Raw genomic sequence first — 24,658 nt, forward strand, 5'->3', positions numbered from 1 at the left:
GCGATACATCAAATGTTAGTGACATTACCGTGATAACTATGCTGCGATATAAAATTAAGGAAATATTGTTTATATCGCAATCAAGTTTAGCTCATAAAGGCCGTAAGCCATTTTTTACTCATGCTGGCAAGTATCACCGCTTCATATTGTCAATGTTAATTTTTACTTGCAATTCAATTTATGACTTAAATTTAGAACAAATAATAGCCAATTAAAAAAAAAAAAAAATGTTTTTAATAAAAACATCACAGCATGTAGTCTACTGTTCTAAAACCAGTTCTCAGCAGATACCTAAAAGTCTAAACGCTTGTTATTCTCACCCCTGTCTCGATGAAGTCCTTTACTGTCTTCAGTCTAAACCGCGATGGAGTCTGAGGAACAGTGTTCTCTTGCTGTATCCAATGCTTCAAATAGCTGTTCTCATGACTGGGGGCTCCTTGGCAGGAAGTGCCATGTAATGTGCTAAAACAGTGACAGGACGGTCAAGCACAAGCTGTCGTAGTACCTCAGCCGTGCAGAACTGTCTGGCAGGCCTTGGACCTCCACCTCAGCTGTTAAGTGGAGGTGAAAGGATCACGTGACCTGCCATCAGACAGTTGCCCAGGGAGGCTTGTTTATGTGCCTGTATTTGGTGAAATACAACATAGCTTTCAATGTGTAATATCTCACTGCACCTTGTTCCACTGAGGCATGTGCACAACAACCCACACACACAGACACATATAGCTGAAGCATATGCCCACCTCCAAACATAGCAACATTATAAACAGTAATTGGGCATATGCGGACTAATGGGGGGAAATGTTTGACATTCAGCATCACATGACGATTTCTCCCTCACTTGCAATTATGTAGAAACCATTTAAAGTGGAAGTTCAAGGCATTTCACCAATCCCAGCAATCTAATCACCCTTTCTATTTGAATAAAGTGCTTTGCTAACTGTCAAGCAGGGCTGGGCGATACATCAAATAGTGACACTATTATGATGTCTTTGCTAACAATATAAAAACAGGGAATATTGTGTTCATTGCAATACTGTTAAAAGTTAAGCTTATAAAGACCATAAGCCAATTTCACTCATATCTCAAATATCAAGTATGACAGATGATAGGCACTGCTTTTAAAGTGTGTGAGCATTATGTGTCAAACATTTCTATTTACAACATTTATAATAGTTTTAAGCATTGTAGCCAATCTTATACATTCCAAATTTTGAATGTCAAAAATGAGTTATTGTTATTTTTCACATTCTCTATTAAAAAACCTTCAAAATGATATATGATTTGTTGGAATCAAAAAAAAAAAAAAAAAAAAAAAAAAGACTGAGACTTAGACTTAGCAAAAAACATTATATCGAGTTAAAGTTTTCTGAAGGTTCCAAAACCAAAATCACCTAGCAACCCTAACTTAAAATCCCTTGTAATAACACCAAATTTGGCACACACCAAGTCAAAACCCATATCTATAGGTTGCTGCATGATACCACAATTGTTGATTAACCTTAATGAAACAAACAGCCTATATATTAAGCATGGATCTAATATAATGTTACACATCAGATGTTTTTCCCAATAGTTAACCAAATGTTAATTTAAGACATAACAGATAATGTTTGCATGAATACTTGCCAAGACAGATATTTTGAAATACTGTAATTCTGTGTATATGTGTGTATCAGGATCGCGCGCTGTCAGAGGCGTCTTTGTGCGCACGCTTCACATGTGTATGTCAGCGTGAGTAAGATCGTTTTGTTTATATCAGCATGAGTTTGAAAATCACATTTCATTGGTTCAGACTCATTCCATTGAGAATTCGAAAACAAAGTTGGAATGCTGTGCTTTACAATGATACCAAACTTGTGAGGGAAAGCGGCAGTCGTCGAGAAGTGAGCAGAGAAAAACAGCATTTTTCATGGCAAAAGGAAAGGTACTCTCAGAAAACACAAATAAAGATACTTTTAGATGTTTAATTGCTATTTGGAGCATTGGGATGGCTAGACGAGGAATGGATACATTTTTGAGAAAACCCTCAAATTCGACCAAAATGTAAATTTTTTACTTTTTTTCTTCATGTTTTGCCTGTAGCTTGTAATTAGCCTGTGGGTAATTCTGACTGAAATTTGCCAGCATGGGGTCACATACTGTATATCGCCCAGACCTACTTTCTAGTTGATGATCAATGTGCTAATAATTGCCTCACTTCATCCACCTAAATGCAGGTGACGAAAAAATGTAATCTAATTTATAAAACAATAACGGACGGACGGACGGATAGATAGATAGATAGATATATTAGAACCCTTTTGAAGGGTACTGTCCCAGTGACAGCTTTTGTACCTGTTTTTCTGATAGATAGATAGATAGATAGATAGATAGATAGATAGATAGATAGATAGATAGATAGATAGATAGATAGATAGATAGATAGATAGATAGATAGATAGATAGATAGATAGATAGATAGATAGATAGATAGATAGAGAGAGCGAGTAAAAAATGTGAAAACTACACTCCTGTGTATCATTTCGCAATGTGTTTAAGGATGTTTTCCTCACACTTTTAAAGGTCAGCTCTGCCCAGCTTTGCTAAGTGTGTTTTGGCAAATCGCCACCACACATTTCGCTCCTTTTATGGGAAACTTGTGCGTAAGATGTGGAATTATCAATCCCGTGCTGCTCATTAATGTCCGAGACAGCGGGAGTTTAAAGTGGAAGTATTCATGTGATTAATACTTCTTCTTGCTTCAGGAATGTGAGGAGAACTGCACACATTTACAGCTAGCATCTGTTCCTCCACTACTCGGGCAAACACAAAAATACTTTGCATATTAGTCACATATTATAAAGATGAATCAGCCAGCCTCCGGCAGTTTGGCTTCGTTCATTCTTCATCGTTTTAAAACCCAAGGCACAGTGCATCCTTCTCAGTTGATTAGCTGAGAACGTGCTAGCGTAGATCAACACGTCACCACACGATTGCAGTTCGATACGTTGCCACCTTAGAGTGACACCTCTATCTGTGTTCCAGTGGATTCTCATTTAGCACATGCAGGCTGGTTGCCTTTTCATCAACTTATTACTATTAAGTGGTCCTTATTTCCCTGAACAATTCCAACCCAACTCACACTTAAAGACCTGTATTGATCCTCATGGTACACACCATCCCCTCCTGATTTCATTAGGCTCGGGTGCTGTTAATTACTCCACACTCTAACCTTTCAGTGTTTCATTTGGACCGACAAATTGGGTGAATTAAAAAGGAGCTGAAAAGCAGTGCAAGGCCTGACGGTGTGGATCCCAGAACTGGTACGTCAAATTCCCAAGCGGCGTAATAATTAAAAAAGTTCATCAATGTTCCCTTTGCTCATCACATTATGCAGAGGCTGGGCTCACTGGTAATAGTTCTAGAGGATTCATTTAGGAAATTAGACCAGTTTGATCTGGTTCTTCATCAAGAGAGCAGTCTAAGTCCCCCCCAGTGGATTTGTGTGGGTAAACGGCCACCTTTATTTTAGTGAAATAGATGCGAGGCAACACACACTAGACGTTGTACCTGCAATTTTGCTTTCTGAACTATTGATGAGCACAGAACACGGATTTGGTGCCAATGCAGTCATTTTGTGCCATTAAATGACTCTATGATAATAACTTCATCATAATTGGCTTCTAATGCTTGAGAGTGTTGAATACCCATTTTCAGAGGGGAATTAATTGATTTACTGCTTGATTTAATTATGCATTAAAATTCAATCATGTACTTTCAACCAAATTCAAAGCGAGTTTTCTGAAGTGATCCCTAGAATGCAGGTGGAGTTGAAGGACATCTTCACATCTGCAATTTTTAACTTAATAATCAGATCTTATTGATTACATTAGTGTGCAGGTCCGAGATGAAACAAGATGTAGCTACTGATGAAACAGCTTCAATTTTTATGCTATGCATTAGATATACATTAAGTGAAGTCATCATCAAACAAAAAGATTGACTTTGATAGAAGAAAAATTGAGAGCTTGGATGAGCCAGTAAGAGATTTGGCAGCTGAGGGCAAGGTAATATTTTTGCACTCATGAGAAAAGCCATTTGGAGTCCATGTTTAACTGCCCATCAGTCTACAACTGTGCCCTCTACCCTTTACGGCTTCCTGAAATCCCTCATCGGCCGAAGGTCAAAACTCGGTCTACATGTTGTCTCACCACGCACCTGGATTCTGTCATTGCTGCTCAACGTGAAAAGAGAGAGTCAGAAGGTCGTTTGAGTGCAAAGCTTTGACGGACAGATTATGGGAAAAGTAAGGAGCTAATATCTGCATCAATGTTCAATGTTAGCTTCCTCAGCTTGACATTTAAATTGTTAATGGTTTGGATTGTTCTTTTATTGAATGACTTGACACTTCCATTCATTTGGAGTGGCACTGGCTTTGTCCGCAGCTGATAATGTGAAAAGCCCACTGTATTAGGGCTCATGCTGGAACAAGCGGAGGATCACTTATCACTGTCACTTAGGCCTTGCCTGGCAAACAAGACACCTGATGGTGACACTGATTAATGATGCCAGATAAGTTTGTGTGAACAGCGGGAATCCCACACAGGTTTCATCTGCATCATATTTAAGCATATGGACACCATATGGGTCTAAGCATTTCCATAAATATGATGACCAACCGCAGCGAACCAGGTGCAATATTTGGGGCCTTTTTTTCCCTTGTTGTGCAAATATAGACAGTAATTCTCATTAAAAAGATTCCATATGAGAGGTCACCTAACCCATATAATTTTTCAAATATTAAAGGCTTTGCAATATCTTATATTTACTCTTCAAATATATATACACACACAGCCGTGATGCTCCTTCAAGAGTTGGGGGGTGGAAACTTTTTTAATTTGAAGTTCAAGGTAAATTGTACTTAATTCGTCTTCTGGAAACATGTTTTTTTTTGCAGGACCTGAAACATAACGACACACACAAGGGTATGTACATTTTTGAAAAGTCATTTTTATAAATTCAGCTATTTTTTTAGTTTGGTCTTGTAATATCGTACTCTGACCAGTACTAAATAAAAAATAACATGCATTTTGTATGATCCCTCTTATTTTGCTAAAATAATTAACATTTAGCAGATTCTGCAAGGGGTGTGTAAACTTTTGAGCATGACATATAGGTAGGACTAGGTATTTCACTGCATTACTGCAGATGCAGATATCACAAAAAAAAAGAGGTCTGTTTAAGCTCTATCACTACACGTAAAAAAAAAAGTGTATATATTGCAATGCATACATGCTTCAGTTTAATAGCAACATTTTTAAGAGCAATGACTCCCACTTATTTAAGATCTCAAGTGTTTATTTACACTTTTGATACACTTAAAGGTATTGACTTGGCTTTGCCTACTCTAACATTAATAGCAATGGTTATTGATTGTCAAGATTGATTTTAAACTGAGGGAAATAGATGTATACCCATGGTGGACTTAAGTAATTTATACCAAGAGAGAAAGACTGAAGGGGAGATCCTAATAAGCCCAGACTAATTAACTCAATAGCAGTTATCCATGTGCCGCATTTCAAGTATTCACGGTCTCAGAACAGGTCTTTTCTTATAATTTGAGCTCTTTTCTACAGAAACATAATTGCAGTTGTCAAGAAAAGCCCGTCTAGAAGCTTTTCAATATGACAAAAGAGGGGCAGCCTATCTGAGAATTTTTGAGCTTTGATTGCACACAGTCTTTATGAAAAACTGTCTGTGAATAGCAGGAGATGAGACTGCAACTCATAAAGCTGAAAACAGAAAGACAAGGTCATGTGTTTTATGTGTTTTATCTTCACATGAAAATGAAATAAAACTAAAGTAATAAACAGTAAAATAAAATAAAATAAATAAATACATAAAAAAAAAGAAAAAGTTAAAGGCTTTATAGTCCACGAAGGAGAACAAAGGACACAAACAGAGGATACAAAAACAACAACAACTGTGAATCGTAAATCACAGTTTCTGGGCAGGTGGCTTGTAAGATACATTTTTCTCTTTTTCTTCTTCTTTTTTGGTTTGTGATTCGCCGAAAAGGTGAGGTACAAACCTACAGGGATCAAGGCGTACAAAATATTAAAGTAGAAATTCTGCCATAAAAATGGTGTTTGCAGTCAAATCACTTCATAAAAAGATTCCCACACTGGCCTTTCAATATGGATTTTCTACTCTAGGAACACTAAGCACATGGCAGGGGTATTACAGACACTATCTGATATTTGGAAAATGTTCTGGGATTGATGTGCTTGTATTTTGCTGGTCTGGCACTTGCTTTTTCTGTGTGATGTAGCCTCGACTTTGGAGGATATTCCTTTATATCCCGAGAGCTAAGAGGTATCAACATTTTACAGCAGGCAGAGTGTGCCCACTAAAAAAAAACATTACAGCACCACATGACTCACTGGGACCTAAAAAGAGAACAAAACAGCCCAAGGAAGGTGCACAACATTAAGGTGATAAGAAACAAACAGCTATATGGATGAACAATCAATGTGTATTTCAGTCAATTTGAACCTGAAACAATATACTGTACATTAAAGAGATTGTTAACTCTAGATTTAAAATCCTGTCATCATTTACTCACCCTCGTTTCATTTTGAACCCATATAAATCACTTTCTCAGACAGACAACAAATGATGACAAATGTGAAGTGAGAATTACCAATATTTTTGCACTAAAACTTTGTTCTTTAAACACTATTTCTGTAAAATGGACGGTTATGAATAATTATGTACAAAATAGTTATTTTAAAACAGTAACGTCATTATTTACATTGATTAGCCCCAGAAAAAGTCCAATACTTTACTTTGGTGGTCATTTGTTTTGTGTAGATACATTCATTATTCATTTATTTTACCATGGTGAATAAGCGAAGGGTAACATTGCTTCAAAGCCAATTTTAAAGTTCAGTGCGAATTGCACTAGTGAAGAAATGCAACAACCATATGCGAATGTCCAGGTGTCACTCTTCACTTTCATTATATATGGAAAAAATCATTATATATTCTTCTTTCCACACAAGAAAGAAAGTAATACAGGTTGGGAGGGTGACTGAATAATGAATATTCCGTAACATCAATGACAGACAGCTTTCCAAGCATGACAAAAACTGTTTATATTTATGACTAACTAGATATTAATAATGTATGAGAACAAACACGATACAAAATGTAACCGCCAGAAACAGTACATGTCTGCACATGAGAAATGCTCTATTAAAACCCGTGACTTAAAATATAGTCTATGTCATCAGCCAAAGTAACAAGGGAGCAAACCTAACATTATTTTTATTCCAGACCTCTCACTGTTTTCTGGCTATGGCTATCAAACGCAACATATGTTGTCACAGTGAACAGTGCAAGGAATCTTCCGAGCTTGATTCGGTCTGAAATCTTCCAGAGCTCTCTGCTGTTTGGGAGATGCTAACAATCAGATATCAATGCAACAGCGACTCTGGATTGGAGGAACTTCGTCTATAATGAGGTCATCTGGTAATTGTGTTGTTTTACTATTCATTTTCAAGTCCTAATTTTCATTCCCAGAATATACAATATTTGGAGCAAATTTAAAATTCCAGTTAGTGCATTGCTATCACAGTTAGTTTTTTTTTTTTTGCACAGAGTACTTACATCCGTTTAATGATTATCATACCATCACAATTCCCTCCAGCCCGTCCCGAACAAAGATTCCCATCTGTTGACCAGACAGAGGGTCTCAAAAAACCATAAATTCTTGTTTTTGAACCAAACTCACTCATCATTAGGCAAAAAAAAAAAAAAAACACCTTTAAATATTCCCTTGTCTATTCCCCTCTGCGCCTCTTGGAATGTGGCTGGAAACGTATTTAAGAATAGTATACAAATTATTGCTAAACTTGACAGTGAGAGTCCTATGAATAATAGCATGAAGAGGAGAGGGAGGGAAAGGTTGCGTGAAGGTGAGAGGCATTAATTTGCTTTTAAGCTTATGGGAGATTCTTCCATGCTCCCTGCGCTTAGCCACCCACTGTAAAGACACAGCACCACTCCTAGTGCCTGTGACACAAGCTCATTAGCATCTCACCCTACATCAGGAAAATGACTACCTTCCATGGGTGGATCATTATACCGCGTTATAGGGAATACCTTATAACCATAAATGTGGGGAAGCATGTGCAATAAAGGCTCCAGATGGCTTTTTTTTATTCCTGAACATGAGAATTTGCTTCCTTGTCAAAACAGGGCAAAATGAAACGTGGAGTCGCACAAATCAGGGATCCAAATGATTGATTAATTGCATGACACTTGGCAGCAGGAGTGCGATAACATTGTCTGAAGACCTCTTATTCGCAGATAAAATAGAGGAAAAAGCCATTTTAGAGCCCAGAAACGGGTCATGTGGTCGTCGCCACGCACTGTTTTTCATTCATACTGAAATATTTAGCACTTGAGTTGAATGGCTTTGATCAGTATGGAAGATCAGATAAGAATCGTGGGACTGAAACCACTCTAGCATTATCTTGATGTCCTACGCTTCAATTGCGTTTTGATTTGGCTCAGTATGCTCATACTATGCACCTTTTTAATTTAACTAGACCTTGTTTGTGGCTGCTCATTTATAGTGGTTCCTATGGAGTGTTACATCAAAAGCGCTTTAAAGAGTACAAAAAGTAGACTAATCTCAACTTACATTACAACACGGATTCATAATGAGGTGGATAAGCAGTGGTGTTAACAGTACTGAGAAATTGAGGTACTGTACTGCATCGAAAATGAATTCAAAAGAGTCAAACACACTTGCGTAAAAAGGCTGCACTTTATATTTTAAATTGAAATACATTTTATTTGCTATTTTAAAGTTTGTCCTTACACTGTGTTGAAAACCCTGTAACACCTTTGATGTTCCCTTTTTTTAACAATCTTTTTTTTCAACTTTAAATTAGGACAGGTTTTGTATTACTTTTTGGAACTGATTGATCGTAGGCCTCATTGATCTGAGCTTATGCACCTTTTTTAGTGGATAATTCTGTCAATATTCAACAAAATATGGAAAACAATTGCACTGTTTATCTCACTAGTGTACTTTAATGATTAGCCAGGAAGTTTGTTCTGAAATAAATTACTGGCCTACAAAAAATAGTTTAACAAGTGTAACAAGGTGTAGAAAAAAGCCTTACAAAGTACAAACATTTTGGGAAACAGTTATACCCTGTGTGAGAAAGTCAGTAAGCTTTAGTCCAATGTGATCACATTAACTAACATTTAAGGGGGAAAAGAAAATCCTCTCCGGGTCAAAATGACCCGAACACAACACAAGGATTAAAGTGAGAGACAACAATGTAATCTCATTAGTAATATGTATCCATGTAAAATGTGGTTTGATCACTTAAAAAATATCTACAAATAAATATCTTATAGAAATATCTATACAATTATACAAATTATACAATATAATAAATTATTGTCACTGTATCTTATTTATTGTTGAATAAATTGGCAGCTAAAGGTAAAGTTAGGAGCTCTAAAATATGTAATGTATATCACAGAAAAATTAAACTACACAAATGATTTTAATATCAAAATACACAAAATATACATACAAAGTATTTATAATATGTTTATGCTTCTAAATCTGTGCCATGTTAGCTGTTGCCAATATGACTACGTGCGTTTCAGACAGCATTTATCCAAGCGTACAAAAATGTGTAAACAATACACATATACTCTCATGAATACTAAGGAGATCAGACTGGAATATATGGACATATTAACATTCTTATAATATGAAAAAAATTGTACTTAGTAAAATTTAGTAGATTTGAGGAAAATGGATTCATTGAGTAAAAGCACACAGTTAAAAGTACAATACTTCAATTGAAATATAAATTCCCAAAATATTTTCAGCATAAAATAATTACTCAACACCCCTGTGTAGATAGAGACTGATTTGAACAGTGCAACTGCAAAATCATAAATATTAATAAATGTTATAATTAAACAAAACATTTCTATTCGAATGCTTCCAGTAAATCCATCTCACAAAAATAAGAATCCTTTGCATCTTGCCTGCTACAGAAGGAAATTAGGTGAAGTTTGAAGTTTTCTCCAGGAGGTCCTCTGAGAGCCATAAGAACCAAGAAACATGAGAGAATTATTAAAAAGCGCAATATATGAACTAAATGACCCCTCAGTGCCAAGCTGCCTCTCCATACAGCACGATCAGCAGATTACCTATACCTGAAGAACTCTGGATTCTTTCACTTCCTATCACAAATTACACAATAATGGCAGAAAACCAGATTATGCTTGATGGTTCTATGTCACGCTGAATGTGGTTGTTGTATCGTGTAACGTTAAATGCAATAACCAAGCAACAGCAAAAAGCTAATCATTTGAATCCTAATGGCTGCCATTCTGTTATATAATATCGAGCTTTCTCTAGGCAGAGCTTTCAAAAAATTAAGAGGTTAAGCTATGTAGTCAAGAGGCTAATGCATGGAAAAAGCCTTTGGACCCTAGCTGAACTAAATCCAGCGTGCACAGTGACACCCCATTAACAGGATGGAGGACACCAGGAATGCCTGAATCCAAACGCTGAGCAGATTTCCAGGTGGACGGGAGTCAAGCGCCACAGACTCCTGGGTAACTGCACTCTGACACCTGCACTGATTTGACAAATGATTCTATATCAAAGGGCTGTGCACACATTTGACTTAATTGATTAGACAGCATGTGGCGAAATCCCTGATTGGTTTAACTGAAAGAGCAGGAAACGTGCCATAGTTTTATAAAAAGGCAAGCACTTTGTGGTGACAAGGGGGGGAAAAATTAGTTCCTGTCTTATTTTAAGTATGACTGATTAATATTGAAATGTGTATGAAAAATGAGACAAATTAATCTTGTTCTAACGCCATAAATCATCTAATCCGAGTGGGTTTACAGCTGTAATTCCAGAGGTTAGGATTTCTTTCATCTCTTCATTAGTGGGGTCAACCACAGCCAGAGGACCTCGTGAGGTGCAAGTCTATAAACGCGGTACCCTGTGCGCAGACCCCGCTTTAATACGGCTGTAAAAAACCAACATGTCTGCCAATTAAAGAGACACCACATTAACACTGCTTCTGTAATTACAGACAAGAGCACGACCGAAATAAACCGAATGGGGGACCGCAAACACTTCTCTGGAACAAAAAATAGTAGAGATGTCACCCGAGCTAGTCACTGAAAGGCAAACAGATCATCTGATGATTAGAGATGGAAATGGTAAAGAATTGAACAGTTCCGGTTCTGATTCCATTAACAATTCTTTTTGTACTTTTAAGGGAAAAATAAGCACAATTCAATTGACAAATTGATAAGGTAATTTCAATAAAACAATATGATTCAAAACAATTATAGAATATAATATATATATACAGTGGCGGTCAAAATTGATGGCACCCCTGATAAATATGATAAAAAATGGCTGTAAAAAATAAATCTGCATTGTTTATCCTTTTGATCTTTCATTCAAAAAATTCACAAAAATCTAACCTTTCATTGAAGTAAAAGAATTGAAAGTGGGGGGTAAATCACATTATAAAATAAATGTTTTTCTCCAAAACATGCTGGCCATAATTGTTGGCACCCTGTTATTAAATACTTTTTGCAACCTCCTTTTGCCAAGATAACAGATCTGAGTTTTCTTCTATAATGCCTGATGAGTTTGGAGAATAACTGACAAGAGATCAGAGACCATTCCTCCAAACAGAATCTCTCCAGATCCTTCAGATTCCCAGATCCATGTTAGTGCTTCTTCTCTTCAGTTCACTCCACTCATCAGGTCAGGGAACTGGGACGGTCATGGCGGAAGCTTCATTTTGTGCTCAGTTACCCATTTTTGTGTTGATTTTGATGTTTGTTTTGGACCGTTGTTCTGATGGAAGATCCAACCACGGCCCATTATAAGATTTCTAGCAGAGGCCGTCAGGTTTTGATTTTTTATCTGTTTGTATTTGCTAGAATCCATAATACCATGTATCTGAACAAGATGTCCAGGACCTCCAGCAAATAAATAGGCCCACAACACATAAGATCCAGCAGTATATTTAACCGTAGGCATGGGGTACTTTTTATCCCTGTTTGCACCAAACACATCTGGTGAGTTTGCTGCCAAAAAGCCCCTTTTTTTTGTTTCATCTGACCACAGAATCCGGTCCCTTTTGAAGATCCAGTCGTGTCTGACAACTGAATATGCTGGAGTTTATTTTTGGAGGAGCGAGGAGGATTTTTCTTGAAACCCTCCCAAACAATATGTGGGGATATAGGGGTTGTTTGATCATTTTTTATTACCCCAAGACTCAAGTATCTCTGCAATTCTCCATCTGTGATCCTTGGAGAGTCTTTGGCCACTCAAACTTTCCTCCTCACCGTCCATTAAGACAATATAGACACACGTCCTCTTCCTGGCAGATTCTTAACATCTTTAGTTGATTATAACTTAATTATTGCCCTGATGGTCAAATTGGGGATTTTCAATTCTTTAGCTATTTTCTTACAGCCACTTTCTATTTTGTGAAGCTCAACAATCTTTTGCTGCACATCAGAACTATATTCTTTGGTTTTCCTCATTGTGATGGATGATTCAGGGAATCTGGCCTTTGTGTTTCCTCATATTTAAACTCCTGTGAAACGAGAAGTCATAGCTGGACAATTTCATGTTCCTAGTCACCCTGGTGTGCTAAATAAAGGTAAATATTAATGAGAATATACTTCAGAGATATTTTTCTCATAAAAAATTCTAGGGGTGCCAATAATTGTGGCCGACGTGTTTTGGAGAAAAACATTTATTTCATAATGTGATTTACCCCCCAATTTCAATTCTTTTACTTCAATGAAAGGTTAGATTTTTGAGAATTTCTTGAAGGAAAGATCAAAAGGATAAACAATGAAGATTTTTTTATTTTATTTTTTGTTCATATTTACCAGGGGTGCCATCAATTCTGAAGTAAAGATGAAAAACCGCACTCTCAGGTTCTATTTTCATACATTTATTATTGCCATCAATTCTGACCACCACTGTATATATATATATATATATATATATATATATATATATATATATATATATATATATATAATTTTATATATATATAAAAATGACTCCAGTCTTCAGTGTCACATGATCCTTCAGAAATCAGTCTAATATGCTGATTTGGTGCTCAAGAAAGGTATATCATCAATGTTAAAAACAGTTGTGCTGCATTTTTTTTTTTTTTTTTTTTTTTTTTTGTGAAAACCATGATACTTTTTTTCAGGATTATTTAATGCACAGAAAAAAACAGCATTTATTTTAAATAGACAGGGGTGCATATAACTTTTTTGGTCGGGTTCTCAAGGGAGCACCTGGAGATCCAGCTTGGTACTCACACTTTATGCGGCACACTTATCCTACAAGCTATCGTCCTCACTATCTTCTTTTCTCTCGAATATGGTAGATGATAATGATAATAATAATAATAATAATAATAATAACTTTATTTTGTATAGCGCTTTTAAAAGTCCGGTTTCTTTCTCAATTGTTCACTTTTTATATATAATAATAATATAATATAATATATAATAATACTTGCCAAGACGGGTATTTTGATATCATTTTATGTGTATGTGTCCGTTCAAGCACAAGTAAACGTGAAAGTAAAACTCTCTCGCGAGTCCAGATTTTCACCTCTTCTTCCACATTTAAAATCATTTGAATGTGTAAATTGGCAAGACAAAACACATCCAAATGATAAACTTTCATGTTTTCATGTTTATGAATGATCAACAACATTCATAAAATTTCAAGGATGGTTAAATTTAGCAGTTAATCCGCGAATCACATACGTTCCGGTGCCGAACCGTGGGGCCTGGTCCGTACAGATCACGGATCAACTGCGATCCGTTGCACCCCTAATAATTAAAGAAGACACTTATCATCATGATTGCTATCTTACCAGAGAAAAAAAATACTAAACCAGTAAGTAAACGTGTCCCTGTCCCCAAAAATGTTGGTACTCAATGTCCCTCCACGTTTTCTGCTGCGCATCATTTATTTTTTACCATGCATGCGCACCAGTTATGTTATTCATAGCTGTTATTCACCCCTGTAAATATATATATATATATTTTGTAACACTATAAATGTTTTTTTAAGTGTATACTCAATAAAAGTATACATTTCTTTAAAAAAAAAAAAAAAAAAAAATCTTACTGCCCCAAACTTTTTTAGGCTAGTGCACTTCATTTATTTCATAAAATACTTCTGACAAAACAAAAAATCTAAATAAAAGAATATGTGAAAACTGTAAACAGATTCAAACGTCATTTTGTCTAGGTATTTTATAAACTGGTGAAAAATATTAGAATAAGAACCTGTTTTCGTTTCCCAACCCTACTGATGAATCAAAACGGCTATAAATATCCTTAGAACACATGCATGCACACTCAACCTGCTGCATGGCAGACTCAGACAGTTAGGCGGCCGGTGTACCTTTTTTTTCTTTTTGACATGAGCATGCTGTGCTTGCTAGTGACAGGCTCAGCATAGTCCTGCAGCCAGAGGTCACAACTGACCTTTCCGATTGTGAGTTTTTCCAGCTCTACTACATGTTTGTCTGAAGATGTATGCCAAAGCATCCTCAGGCACCACACTGAGACGGCGGTATGGGTTCGGGCATTTTGCTGCTTGTCTTCCAGCATCACGCCTACTCCCTCCTGAATAGCGTATGAATGCAGAGCACACTGCCTTGAGTTTTGCATGCTACGAAGCTTAATTGCTGCATGACTAGCCTGTTGTTGCATGGCTGGAGGGATTTCCATTTATTATCTGGAATGAATCATTTTTAAGATGTGCTTATTCACCACCGGTTTCCCCAAGTTCAAAACACCATTTTGAGTAGGATGTGGAGGAGTGCGCGGTCATAAGGTCCAGTTTCAGAGCGTTGACAGGGAGAGAGCAACAACACCCCTCCCTCCCGCAGATGGAATATGTGTCTGTGTTTGCATGGAGGGGTACATTGGTCGCACCATGCCCAGATCAGGCAGCTCGTGCCAGGGTTCTGCATGCATTACGCACAGGGAAGGAAGGGTCAAATTCTGAACTCCATCTGCCATCTGCTTTGGCGGCTCAACGGGGAGGCTCTGCGACGCCTGCTAGGGTTAAATCAAAGCTTTGATGAATGGTGTTTAAATACCTGCAGAATATCAGCCTGGTTGTCCATTGAATCGTCAGAGCAGACGTGCCAGCTGTAATGTCAGACAAATGATCACTTTCCTCAAGCCGGGGCCACTTCATCAACGTTAAGCGTTGAGGTGAGCCTTCCTTCACGTTCTGATATGAGGTTTGAAATTGGGACTCTCTCCACTTTCACTACTGACCTATTGTGAATCGCAGTGGCTGGAATGAATTACTGCTGAGAGGACAAACGCATAATGTAAGATATTATTGGGGAATTTAACAATGCTCAGGCCTCAGGGACTCTCACAATGTAATGTATGGCCTTTGGAGTACAATTGCTATGGAAACTAGAAGCCCTGGGTGACCAAGTTGCCCACCCACACGGACAGCCGTTAATCATCTTCACTCCAATACTGGCACAGCAGAATTTGGCCAATGTGTCAAGCAGCAATTATGTATACTTAGTGTTCTCTCCACCCCCCTCGGCTTCGCTCTCTCGTTCTCCCGCCATCCTTCTCTTCCGCTCTCCTTTCCATTTAATCACGGAGCTTTTAAAAGCTCTCTGTTCATTAGCTCCCTTTCATTGTGAATGCATACAATACTAGCAAAGAAAATAGGAATGGTCTTAGCACCACACAGTACGACATTCCTATTATAGAAATCATATCTAACCGTTTAGCCATTATACTTTCATTCGGAGCTGAGTGACACGCCAAATTACTCCACTGCTCCATTGCTTTCTTTGCATATTGGTTTGTGCAGATCACAGGCGCTAATGGGAAGCGACGAGACAGAGATTATGTTCTGCTGGTCGCGGGGAAACGTTAACGGCATCACAAATCGGTGGCATCCCTTCATTACCTCCATCCAGATCAGCTGTTTCAAGGAGAGCTGACAGCAACATGGGAATTGCAACGCTCTCCATATTTCAAGGACAAAACGCTGCAGCCTGGGTGTCGAGCAGGTGAGTTTGAGCGCATCAGCACTGTATAGAACGTGTTATTAGAGGTGATCTCGACAGGGGTGAAGCGCGCAGGCTCGTGTGAAGGACGGGTCAGCAATTAAGAGCCCTGTTGTGTGCCGAGAGGTTGAGGACAAAGCTGATTGCCTTTTCATACATCTCACAATGAGCACTGGGGAGATTTGTATAAATATTTTGCAGCTTTCCCTTGCAGCTTCAAGTCACTTTTGATGGCAGTTGGTATATTAGGGGTTGTCGAATTGGAACACTTGTTGACAGGCTGTCAGATGTGCCTATGTCTGCCTTTGACTGACTTTTTTTGCGAGGTCTTTCCTCTTGACCTGCCAAGTCAACCAGAAGAGGAAATGAGCACTTTGGCACATTTGAAGTTAGTGGACTGACAATAGTGCGAGATTTGGCAATATAACACATTATTGCGTTTCTCACATAGGACGCGTGAAAGAACTGCTCAAAAGCAGAGGCAGCCAGCTTTCAAGCAGGAAAATATACTTTTTTTTGTTCCTCTACACCAAGAATACGACTGATTCTTGTCACTGTTTTGGTAAATCCTGTACCTAAAAGCATGAAATCACAGATAATTCGACATCTTGTAGCAATATTACGGTTTAATTCAGGGCCTTGTTTCCAACATGAGATAAGACACAATAAAAAGGAAATATCTGCTGTCATGCCTCCTTGCTCTGGTACATGGCGATGTGGAGAAAAAGAAATGTTGTTCTATGTCAACGTATCCAAGCAAAATAAATAAAAAGATGATCTCCCAGATTAAAAAAAAGTGTATATATGTATATCAACTGTTCTCAACAGGTTTTGCTTTAGTACACAAACCAAGTGAGGACCCAACACAGTTGCAAAATCACATAAAAGTAAAGAAAACTGTCATTGAAAACATCAACATCTGCTAAATCTAAATTTAATATGTTTTAGGGACACACAATACACTGATATCATATCGGATCTGTGTCAGTGAATATTTGATAGATCCAATAGATATTGGATAATTATTGGATATTTATTTACTTTTCCATCATCTTAGTTAATGTTAATCTTTCAAGACACTGGTAATTTAATGACACTGTTAATTGTATTTCTAAAGGAAATCTCTAAATAAATATCCAAATAAAATCATCACCAATTTGTAATTTATTTATACAGAGTGGTACTTAAACCCATGACATTGGCACATGCTCTACTGTTAGAGCTAGAGGAATGCTCAATTGAAATTGACAACAAAACACAGCATTTGATGTCAAACAAAAGACACATTTCCACATTGTTTTTCCCTTCTGTGTGTGTATTCGAACAGTTGAGAAACAATGCTTTACGGAGATGCAGCATGCTGCAACAGCTTTATCACATAGTGAAAATACAATGCCTCTAATAAACAGAACCATTAGCAAGACAGTGACTTACCTTGTGAGGGCACGTGGCTGGGACAACAGAGAATGTTTTATCTGGGGTCTGGCTCTGGTTCTAGAAGAGAAACAAATCACTCTGTGTTAGTTGTTTTAGTAAGAATAAAACTGTTGCATTCAAGCACAGTTCCTATAAATTGCATGTTTCGTAATAAGGCAGAACAAAGTGACCTATTACGTACACTTATTCTGAAGAAATGGAAAAGCCAATTGAGTGAATAAAGGTTAAGGTCATCAATCTGTGCTGGTGGAATATACAGCCAACAAATGGCTACAGCAAAACTTCTCAATGCATGCCTATTCCTGCACTCCAAATACCGAAAACACAAGCACATAGCACAGGCTTCATAACATATGCAAAGGTTCTCAAACAGGATTTCGTTAACCAATTAGCATATTGTAAATATGGTGCTACATCAGACTGATACATGAAAACCAACACTAAAAAGGTTGCACGTAGGTAAGTCAACAAGGCAACAACAGATGGTCCTGCTGTTTGCGATTATGCATGATGCAGGGCCTCTGCACACTGACAAAGGCAGTGTAGGGGGAAATGACCATCTTCAAGTGACCTCGCATGCATATGAGGAAAACGAAGCGGTCGAGCCAGCACAGCGGGGGACAAACTTATTTCCCTAATACTTGAGGGATGCCTAGTTGATTCCAAGCAGGTGCTGCCAGTCATTCTCTTACACCCTGTTATCTTCTTTTTGTAGAACTAATGCTCTCTGACACTATTAATGGCTTCCTTATGGTATCGCCAAGAGAGATGAAACATTGAGCGGTCCAGACTTCAACATCTATATTTCATCAGCACTTAGAGAAGTCAGCATCGGCTGTATGGTAACCTCACTGCACACACACTGCCGGGTAAAAGACAAACACTGCATGGTCAGCCCTAGGCGTCTGAAATAATAGAAAGGAGTTTTGTGCCACTCTTGCAAAGATGAAAATCTAAAGAGACATAGGTTATAAAATTTTACTTTTTTTTTTGCGCAATTGACCAATTAAGGAATCATTCTTCTCCTCTTCAACCTGGCTCATACACTCCTGGAGACAGTTTGTCCTTTAATGAGCTAGTTTTAAACAATACATGATATTGTAATCTGAACAGAGCTGGCACAGGAACTCAAGTAAGGGAGGACTAATAAAGAACACATTCTCCTGGTTGCAAGGGCAACTCAGAGGACACAACATGTTTATTCAGGAGAGGCGCTGTCAGCATCACTCGCATTGACCCGTGTCTGCTCTAGTTTGGTCAGTCAAAACATCTATTAAGCTCTGTTAAGAACAGTACAATTTGAACTCAATTGCAGCACATGAAACACGGACAACAGTGCTATTCTGATTGTGAGTATTATATTTTATACAACATTTTACTATAAATAAAGTAAACAATATGTTAATACTGAGTAAAACACATTTAGACACTTTAGACTTTAGTAACTTTAGACACATTGCCGGTTACTTCTTTGCTCCACCAGCAAATAGTTCCAAGCACAACAAAGCAGAAACGGCACATCTCTGAGCAACACACATTAGTGGTGTTTAATAGTAATCAGTGAACTGAATCGGGTGAATTATTCAATGACTCTCTCCTGAATTAATCAGTGCATTTAAACAAATCGATCCATACATTTCCAAACCGCTTGTCGCTGGGATGCTGGAGCCTAACCCAGCGCCTAAACAAGCCCCATCATAACAGTTGAACGAGTTGAGTGAATTATTCAATGACTCATTCCAGAATGAATCAGTGTAGCTGAATGAATAGGTTGAGAGAATGGATTGATGACTCAGTCGTAAAGACCAACAGTTGTTTGATTGAACAAATCAGTTGAATTAATGATTCAATGACAGTATGACACTATGACACATACTGACAGTTTGGAATGTGCAAACACAGACAAGCAGAGTTATACAAACAGTTAAAAGGCCAACATCAAGATTCGTTTTTAAAGTCAGAGAATCTGTTTTGTGGCAGACTTGCTCATTGTATTATGGTAATTGTAAAATGCAGATTAGAGCAGTATGTGTTCCAATCTGTTTTTCTGTGCATTGCTTGGCTTTTTTTTCATTGGTTGAGAAAAATAATAAATAACGTGTCAATTGTGTCTGAAACGGAAGTCGCGTATCGTTCAACAGAACTTTTGTATAAAAAGCTATATCAAACCATGCTGTAGAACTGGATATCAATTACCCTCTGGCTTTGTGCCAGAACAACACCTTTTGTTGGCCTGATATTGTTTAAATAAAGGCAACAGTTACGAATTGAAAACATGTTGAAGAGAAGAGAAAGGAATCTCTTTGGAAAAACTGCATTGGTATTAATGCTTTATTTCCTGTTTAATGTTTTGCTCAGCCACGGTTAATTATTTAATATGACAGGTATGCTACGTGGAGTGTATTAACTTGTCCTGCATGTTTAAATAATATATGATCCCATTAAAATCTGACATAGACGACAGACACACACGCCACTGGGGCTTTATTCATTTGCAGGTACACAGGCACCATTATGAGGCAGAGTTGACCCAGTGTGTTCGATTGAATGGCCTTTCTGTAATGTGCGGCGAAATTATATGTTGCACTGAAAGCCTAGGCTATGCAAATGCAACATAACTGCGCTGGAACAAGCTGATGGCGTCAGGGCTCTGCTGTTATTTTGGAGAGTGAAGAGCGGATAACTCTGTAAAATAAGTGCGGATGGAGGGAATGGTTTTCAAATGGTTGCTTTCTTACAAAAAAAAATCTTTATTGGTATCTTCCTTCCTTCACAGCTCTCTCCATAATTCATGCGGCGCCAGTAAACTTGTGAAAGCAAAATGTGATTTTGTCAAGGTTGTGAAGTGCAGTCAAATAAACATGATGAAAAATGCCAGATTGAAGGCAAATTTATTATCTCTTCTCATTACGTGTTACATCTCTGCTTCACAGTACAGAGACAAATTAGTTTTTATCGAGAAGCCAAATTGCTAATATTAAACCTCTTTGCTGTTCCTCCCCAAAACAAGCCATGGAAGTGATTTCTTCACTTCACTCTGCTGAACGTTTTCCTCTCCAAATGCTAGTGGAGGGGGAAAGAGAGCAAGCGGTAGGCTGCAAAGAGCCGTAATCTCCTTGCCAGCAGTGTTGAGGCTGACTGATGTTCAATGTGCCATCGCTTTAAAAGGGTGCTCTTTGAAACGACAGCCTCCCACAAGTGCATCAAGACACCAAGTCTTCTTGCTCCTGGTGTGCTCATTTGCTGAGCAGTGTGAAGCCCCTTCTTTTAGACTGGTCTTGAGAGCTGGAAGAAGTCTCAATTAGAACTTTGTAATGAGTTAGAGGCACAGGTGAACTGATTCTGAGTTTGGCAGTACAGCTGCATCAGTCTGCGTATGGAAAACAAGGTCCTCTGAATGCTGTGACGACAATAAGCACAGCAGGTGGATCGTTCTACAAACTGGGTGCTACGTGTGTCCCATTTATAGAGATCCATTTTTTAACAATGAATAATTGTTATTTCAACTCTTAATCTGCCTTGCTGTATGAGCAAATGCAAATAATACACTACCTTTCAAAAGTTTGGGGTCAATAAGATTTGTTTTTATTATTATTATTATTATTATTATTCAGCGAGGACAAAAGTGACAGTAACATTTATGTGACAACAATAATTCTATTTCAAATAGATGATGTTCTATTCATCTAAGAATCCTGACAAAAATGTATCATATTTCCAAAAAAGTATTGAGCAGCACAACTCAACATTGAGAAAAGAAGAAAGACAAAATCTTGTGCATCAAATCATCATATTAGAATGGTTTCTGAAGGATCATGTGACACTGAAGACTGGAGTAATGGTGCTGAAAATTCAGCTTTGAATGTGTGTGAAAGTAACAATTTTGAATTGTAATAATATTTCACAATATTAGTGTTTTTACTGTATTTTTGATCAAATAAATGGAGCATTGGTGATTTTCTATTTATTATAAAAAAAAAAAAAGTTTCAATAATGTATTATGATGGTGGTATGTAAAATATGTTACCATCATTTTTTTTTTCATGTAAACAGTATAAACTAATACAAATATCTCTATTCTTCAATGGTCTTAAAATGTAAGTCTTGTTACCATGCTAATTGCTGAAATAAAAGCAACTTGTAGTTTCACAACCTTTAAATTAGTCTATAAACTGCCAACCATTACTTTATAACATGACATTTTCTATAAAAACAGTTTAATATAGTTTGAAATGGAACAATGCAGTTTATTAGAACATAAAAACTCATTCGTTTTCTATACAAAATTATTAAAAAAACAATTACTTTAAAAAAAAAATCACCATTTCAAAATAGTATGGTAAAGGCACTTTTTTTCATAAAATGACCCAGGTATGCATGACTGTGTTTATCAATATAAAAAAGCTAAAACCTGTTTCGCTCATAAGCGCTGTGGGCCACGTAATAGTCGAGATTTAATTTGGAATGATATATTTTTTTATTTACGGTTGCCAACAAAGATAAAGCAAATTTTGTCACACACACACAGCTAGTTTAAGAAGCACAGCCACGCAAAACGCTCTCTCACACAGACACTACTGTATCCTTAGGCCATAATGAGCCTGCTATGTGTTTTAAAAGGATTAGCTGCATTAAAAATCACATTTCATTCTCAAGCTGAGCAAAACAAAGCAGTTCATAGCAAACATGTTCATTTACTACTGCTTTGCATGGGTTTAAATACAAGCATGAATATTTCATCACACTAATCTAATCTGGTCGTGCTCGTGCGTGCATTTATTATGACACCTAAAGAAAATGACAGATGTACAGTACCGGTCAAAAGTTTGGAATAAATAAGATGCTTTTAATGTTGTTGAACAAAGTCTCTTATGCTCACCAAGGCTGCATTTCTTTTCTTTTTCTTTTTTTAAATCAAAACACAGTAAAAACTGTAATATTGTGAAATATTATAACAATTTAAAGGTACACTATATTAACTTGTGGCCCTCTAACAAAAACAAAACTGCATGCATTTTGCGGAATAATATTGTCTTGGTTGTGCTTCGGCTATGTGTGACTGTGCAAATAAATATGGTTTTCCTGCTCATAAAATATCAACTACTAGGCTTAAGAGATATAATCAGTTTAAAGGGAAAGGATCACAAGCTGACTAGCTGAAATTGTTACTGTAGCTATACCCACTAATCAACATGGTATTTCTTAAAAAAAAAGTTCCAGCACAGCGCTACAAAAAGCATGATGACATGACCCTTCACAATAGAAAACGCTTTAAAATGAACTCTGTTAGCAAGTTGCATATGGCAATTTATCTGTTCTATAATATACTTTACACACCTGTTGTCTGTTGTCACATCTGGTGTCCCTTTCCAAAATGTTCTCGCCATCTCCGAAAAGCCAAGCCAATGTTGATTCTCGTTTTATAACGAGAATTTCTGATTGTCTTTTTGCCAGCAGACTCTCCTCTTTTTTTCTAACGGGTGATTCAACTTTTCTCTATTTACGGATATGACAAGACACGCATGGACGAATGACGTATGTATAGTATGTCAGGTCTGAAATATAAACACTTATATAGGTTTACCATAGTGAATCAGTGTAAGACAAAAACATGTTTTGGAAGAAGGATTGATGATGTATTGACTTATTATATAAATGTAGTTAATTTCGAACACAGTGTACCTTTAAAGGAAGTGTTTTTATTTTTTTGTGTTTATATTTAAGTGTTAATACATTTTGAAGTGTAATTTATTCCTATGATGGCAAAGCTGAATTTTCAGCATCATTACTCCAGTCTTTAGAAATCAGAAATTATTCTAATATGCGAATTGGTGCTAAAGAAAGGTATTAAGATATAAATAATAATAATAATAATAATAATAATAATCATACTTTTGTTCATAAAGGATGCATTAATGATCAAAAGTGACGGCAAAGACATTTATAATGTTACGAAATACTCAAATGAATGCTGTTCATTTGAATTTTCTAAACAGTACATCAAATAATTAGATTCATGAATCGTGATTTTTTATTTTATTATTAATACGCACCAATTCAGCATATGGAAATGATTTCTGAAGGGTCATGTGACACTGAAAAATCAGCTTTGGCAGCATAGGAATATATATATTAAACCAGAATTTTAATCAAATAAATGCAGTCTTCAAAAACATTAGAAATTCCAAACTTTTCACAGGTATAGTGTATATGCAACGCCACCAACAAATGACCCAATCAGTCGTTGCCGATGCAGTAATGTTTTCTGTTTGATATTGATGGTGCTGGCAACACAGCTCCTAAAATAACCCGCAAATAATTCTGTTGCGCTCTCTCAGCCAGCCCTCGTGAGATAAAAAGCCTCGGGCTGAGAATTGGCAGGAGCGAGCGCCGAAGTACTTTTCACCCTAAAAGCAATCTTAAAGAGAAGGTCTGACGTCGTCACATTAACTTGTCTTCTCCGCTACGCACCAGGTGGAGAAGACTCACCGCGATCTCAGACGACTCCCATTTAAACTCACAAACAAGAGCACTATTCACCCAAGGCAAAATAAGGAGCAGGGCTTTTCTGGCAGGCTGACACAGTGAGGATGCTCTGGCCCAGTAACATTCTCCTCACACACTGGGAGACTTTGTACTTGTTACTTCCTGGCTGACACTCAAGAGCACTGAGCATTAAATAAGTTGCACACCCCTCGCATGCTCTTGATTTTGTTGTCTCTGTTTATGACACGTTTTTTAGTTGTTGTTGTTGTAATATGAAAAAGCAAACCAAAGAATAAGAACGAAAAACACGAGGAAGCAACAACAACACCCACATTTCTCTCCAAGGGATTAAAAAAAGTCTGTAGTTCATGGATAATCAGATGCTTTTGATCACGTGACTTCCATGTTTTTGATCTCGCAAAGCTTCTGTCCATAGATCTTAGCAGCTGTGGCACCACATAATGTGAGAACGTGATGACAGTTATGCAAAATAAAGAGTGTAACAGGCCAAGTTTACAATGGAACAGTCACACTACTAAGTTAGTACCCGCTGCAGTTGTCAGATGTGTCTTCCT

At 37.3% G+C, this 24,658-nt stretch overlaps 1 protein-coding gene across 3 annotated transcripts in view; it reads right to left on the reverse strand.

Annotated features, from left to right (window-relative positions):
• Positions 1-24,658, reverse strand: part of pcdh11 (protocadherin 11) — a 184,357-nt gene that overhangs the window by 89,124 nt on the left and 70,575 nt on the right. For all 3 annotated transcript variants that reach the window (XM_079892527.1, XM_079892525.1, XM_079892526.1), the window contains exon 4: positions 17,595-17,654. In XM_079892527.1, the coding sequence (XP_079748653.1) occupies positions 17,595-17,654 (60 nt within the window). The remainder of the gene's footprint in view (positions 1-17,594; positions 17,655-24,658) is intronic.

The sequence above is a fragment of the Squalius cephalus genome (genome assembly GCF_949319135.1).
Source record: "Squalius cephalus genome assembly, chromosome: 14".
In the NCBI taxonomy this organism is placed as follows: Eukaryota; Metazoa; Chordata; class Actinopteri; order Cypriniformes; family Leuciscidae; genus Squalius; species Squalius cephalus.